The sequence below is a fragment of the Sinocyclocheilus rhinocerous genome, unplaced genomic scaffold (genome assembly GCF_001515625.1).
Source record: "Sinocyclocheilus rhinocerous isolate Xijiao unplaced genomic scaffold, SAMN03320098_v1.1 scaffold54, whole genome shotgun sequence".
In the NCBI taxonomy this organism is placed as follows: Eukaryota; Metazoa; Chordata; class Actinopteri; order Cypriniformes; family Cyprinidae; genus Sinocyclocheilus; species Sinocyclocheilus rhinocerous.
This window is the reverse complement of record NW_015647078.1, coordinates 1,578,085-1,583,132: the sequence shown is the minus strand read 5'-3', so window position 1 is coordinate 1,583,132 and position 5,048 is coordinate 1,578,085. Positions and strand designations below refer to the sequence as shown.

Below are 5,048 nucleotides of genomic sequence, written 5' to 3'. Positions count from 1 at the left end.
AGCAACTTATTCTACAAACATTAGGAATAAAAACATACAATACATTGAACGTCACCATCAATGCAAATGAAGTGATATTTTTCTTTATCAGCCAGAGCCAGCTCATGCCTTTTTCTCATGCTCTTCTCCTTCCAGACACCTTCAATACTGCAAATGCTTTAGATTTCACTGAGCAATGAGCTGGCTTGTGTTGATAGCTACAGATGAAGATAAAAAAGTGGAGAATGCAAGAGCCTATATTGCATTGCCAATTGTTCTGGACGATTGCTCTGGGAATAGGCATGAGATGAGATGGTTTTTCTCTAGAGCTCTCTCTACAGACTAAATGTGATTCATAGACATTTACATAACTGCCAATTACCTGGGAAAAACGGAGATCAAATGGTCTGCCTTGGGGATGACTAAAATGTTTTTTAAATGAGTGTTTTCTCTTTTTTTCTGAATTCCATTTTATAGTGTTCTTTTGTTCTAGGGCAAAAGGAAGAATTTAATTCAATGTTGATACCATACTTGTGTGGTCTGTCCAATAAAAAAAAAAAAAAAAAAAAAAAAAACCTGCAAATACATCCTCAAATACCATGTATGGTTAAACGACTTTCCTGGGGTCTTAATCTGCAGTGGTTTTGAGGTTGAGCTTCATGCCAACCGGACATACAACTGGGAGTAATAAATGGAGCTGTAATAAGTGTAGTCTGTGAAAACGCTCCTCTCCTTTGGGAAATCACATCTCTCCAGCCTTTCACAAAAACACCTCCACCCACAACCTGTGGATATGAGATCTGCACTTGCGTAACTATTATATAATACCAGCTGTGTTCGTGTTAATAACTGTAGCTGTTATGTTGTGCCTCATTGACCTGCACCAGGCCTAGATTAAGTTTAATGATTGAAATTTTAAGATTTCTTTGCTGTGTTTTGAGTCATATGTAAATTGTAAACTATAAATTGCATTTCAAAAACAATATACCTACATATTTGGTGCTTTCTTTTCCATTGCATGGTTTTGCTTATTTTGTATATTCATTCCATCTGATATATACACAATACGGAAATGGTGATAGAGTGCTTTGAAAGCTTTGACATTAGTCCAAAAAGCACGAACAATTTATATTTACTGTTATTCTCTTAGCAAAGCATTCTAATTAATCAGATTTATTAAGACTGAATTATTGTGCTACCTTGAATAAATATTTGGAACATAAACAGTTTGCACTTGCTGCATAACATTAAGTGTTTCTTACATGATGTTGCCTCAGGGTAAACTAATTTTTCACTTTACAAGCACATGATGCAAGCAAGATGACAGCCAAATGGTTGATAATGAAGAGATAGGGGAGGGAAGGGGAGGAGAAGGGAAGGGGAAGGGGAAGGGGAAGGGGGATGGGGTGTCTTAGTATGTCTCCATAACCATGTTTGAATGATTGTTAATAAAATACATTTTTGGACACATTTACATAAATTTGCCCTTGTAGCAGATCCTTTTACTTATTTAAAATGAATGTTAAGATTGGAGGAATAAAAAAAAAATAATAATAATAAATAATAATAATAATAATAAAATCACCACAAGGTGATGTGCTTTGAAGTTATTTGATGGATGAGTGGATAGAAAATGTTCAATAGACACTATGCAATACAATAAACTGCACAATACACTGTTCACATATGTACTACATGAGCAGGAGTGCAATCACATAACTGTGTGTTTGATACTGCTTTTATACAACTGTATGATGGAACAAGTACGTATAAGTAAATAAATAAGGAAAAACCAAAGAGAGTCTTAAAAAACTCTTGTGTGTGAAACCACATTTTTTCATCACAGCTTCCAAAAACAAACATTGATACTTAAACAGGTGCAAGCCTTACTTATTCTAAAATGCCACTTTATAATTACCAATGATGGCTTGGGCTGCGCTACAGTATTTACAGTTATAGGGTATTATGTAAAATAGAGAATGGGAAAGATCCACTGAGCATGCGTGTTTACCTGGGTCTGATAGAGCTTTCATTCTTTGCCGTGTTCACCGAGGAAAGCAATATCTTTGTCATAGTATCCTTTCAATGACTAAGGTGATTTCAAATGATTGGCATCAGCACTGGCCAGTGCAAAAATAATATATTTGTCATCCTTGTTCTCAATGAAGTGAAGCAACAGTTGGTTCCTGTTGTTTGGTTCCCGATGTTTCATTACTGAATTAATCAGTGTTATTGAGTGAATTTGTTGAATAGTCTGCTGACTGCTGACCCAATGCTGTTCACTCAATGACTCGAGACTTGACTAGACTTGCATGAACTCGACAATAAAGTCCTCTGCATTTAACCCATCAAAGTGCACACACAGCATTGAGTAGAGAACACTCACTGCAGTTGGCAACCATTTTTGATACCATGCCTAGGGAGCAATTGGGAGTTAGATGCCTCAGTTGTGGGTAACAATTTCATGATGTGCAAGTTGAGAACAATTGGATCAAAGTCCATAAGGGTTCTCGGACACTGGTTTGGCACCAGAAAAAAAAGTGTTCTGAGCATTTTACCCAGTACAATGATAGAGAACAGATGCTGCAGTATTCCAAAGAGCTGGTTAGCACATGTCCTTGGTCTATCAGGCCACACAGAATATCCCAGTTTTTTCCAACCCTGTTCTTGAAGGCACACCAACAGTACACTTTTTGAACTCTTCCTAATCAAACAGACCAGATTGAACTCTTTAGTTTGTTAGTAGAGACTCTAAGACATGCAACATGTGTACTATGTGTACTTGCCTGGTTGATGTTTCCAGGGATCGAGTCACAAGAATTAAAAGAGGTAGTAAATAAAGAAAACTGATCAAATGCCAGCTCAAAAATCAGCTGAAAAAATATTCAGCTCATTAACCTTTGGTTCCTGCCAGATGTGAATGGCATTAGTGTTCTGAATTATTCTGCCAAGTGAGTTTCTGAATAGTGAGAACAGAAAGAGCCATGCACTGATCCTTGAGGTACCCCATGGTTAGCTGATGTGATCTCCTTTTCTCTAAAATAAGTTGGACCTAACCGAAAACCTACCTAAAAGTGTGGTTCCAGTTATGTCGAGTTTATAGACAGTGTACAGAAGGGTCTGGTGTTTCAAAGGAAGCAGGTCTTGCAAAATAAGAATGAATTGGAGACAGGTCACTTGGATGGCATTGAATTTACCCAACTACTAACCAAACTTTCGACTACTAAATGTTTTTGAGGTGAAAATTAGTACTACCACGTTTAGCTGCTATCTATTCTCTGCAGGCCTATCAGCCTATCCTCACAGGCAGGGTTTGTGAGGAAACCAGAGCACCTGGTGATTTGAGACAGATTTGCATGTTCTCGTCACAGACAAAGGGAGAACATGCAACTCCTCACAGAAAGTTTTCCTAGCTCAGCTGGTACCCGAACCAAAGACTTTCTTGCTGTGAGGCGACAGTTCTACCCACTTAGCCACTGTGCCACGCCAATTTTATAAACTGCAAAGTATAAGACCACGTTAGCCAACCTATACATGTGTCCTAACAAACTGCTCTGTTGTTTCTGTGTCTGCAGATACACAAAGCTGAAAACTGCCACCAATATCTACATCTTCAATTTGGCACTGGCAGATGCTCTGGCCACTAGTACACTTCCATTCCAGAGCACCAAGTATCTTATGAACACCTGGCCTTTTGGTGAGCTTCTATGTAAAATCGTCATAGCTATCGACTACTATAACATGTTTACCAGTATCTTCACCCTCACTATGATGAGTGTGGACCGTTACATTGCTGTGTGCCACCCTGTGAGAGCGCTGGAGTTTCGTACCCCCATCAACGCCAAAATCATCAATGTGTGCATCTGGATTCTTTCCTCTGCTGTTGGAGTGCCAGTCATGATAATGGCAGTTACCAGAGTGACAAACCAAGGTGGGTCCGTATTTAAAAGCAAGATTTTTAGAAAGCAAGTTGTATTTGTTGGAAGATGTGTCTTGATAAAACCAAGCAATGAAAAGTTAACCTTCTTTAAAATCTAATTAGAATTCTGATTCTGATTCTAGAACTGTTTAAATTTATTCCATAACAGGTGCAACTGTATGCATGCTGAAGTTCCCTGATCCAGACTGGTACTGGGACACAGTGACAAAGATTTGTGTATTTATCTTTGCATTTGTGGTACCAGTTCTAGTCATCACGATCTGCTATGGTCTGATGATCCTACGTTTGAGAAGTGTCCGTCTTCTCTCAGGCTCTAAGGAGAAGGACAGAAGCATGCGTAGAATCACTCGAATGGTCTTGGTAGTGGTGGCTGCCTTCATTATCTGCTGGACACCTATCCACATCTTCATCATTGTCAAAACACTTGTAGACGTCAACCAGAAGAACCCCTTTGTGATTGCCAGCTGGCACCTGTGTATCGCACTCGGCTATACCAACAGCAGCCTCAATCCTGTCCTCTACGCTTTCCTGGATGAGAATTTCAAGAGATGCTTCCGAGACTTCTGCCCACCCTTCCGAACCAGAGCTGACCAGAATAGCCTTAACCGAGCGAGGAATGCCACAAGGGAGCCAGTGTCAGTTTGTGCACCTTCGGAGACAGGAAAGAAGCCAGTATGACTAGGCCTGGAGAGGATCCCACGGGGGTCCCAGTCCAGAAGAGTTCAGCAGGACCTGCAATCTGAGGTCACTCAAATCTCCACTACTGAATTCTAGTAAAAGAATGGAAGAGCCACTTCCTATATTTTGGAAAGCATTCAGCTCCACCGTACTCAATACTGTCTCAAGTTTTGCATATTCAGAAGATAACCAGAGAAACTGAGTTAAGCAGCTCCTCTCCTGCACCATTTTTTTTTTTTTTTACTTTGTATTGTGGATTGGCCCCAGTATTTCTTTCGCAGCTCCTCTCCTGCACCATTTTTTTTTTTTTTTTACTTTGTATTGTGGATTGGCCCCAGTATTTCTTTCGGAAGAAATGCTAACACAGTGATGAGCCTCTTCTGAGCCCAATGTCCAAAACAGGGTAAATTATCAGACTTTCATGTGCCGGTGGATTTTCAGGGTCTGAAAT

The 5,048-nt window shown here is 39.6% G+C and overlaps 1 protein-coding gene across 1 annotated transcript; it reads left to right on the top strand.

The window, feature by feature from the left end:
- Nucleotides 1-3,554: 3,554 nt before the first annotated feature.
- LOC107708705 (delta-type opioid receptor-like) lies at nt 3,555-4,817 on the top strand (the record flags this gene model as incomplete). The annotated part of the gene is made up of 2 exons (XM_016513008.1): nt 3,555-3,910; nt 4,068-4,817. Coding segments are annotated over 2 exons (886 nt in total), but the record flags the coding sequence as incomplete, so codon positions are not given.
- Nucleotides 4,818-5,048: the final 231 nt, after the last annotated feature.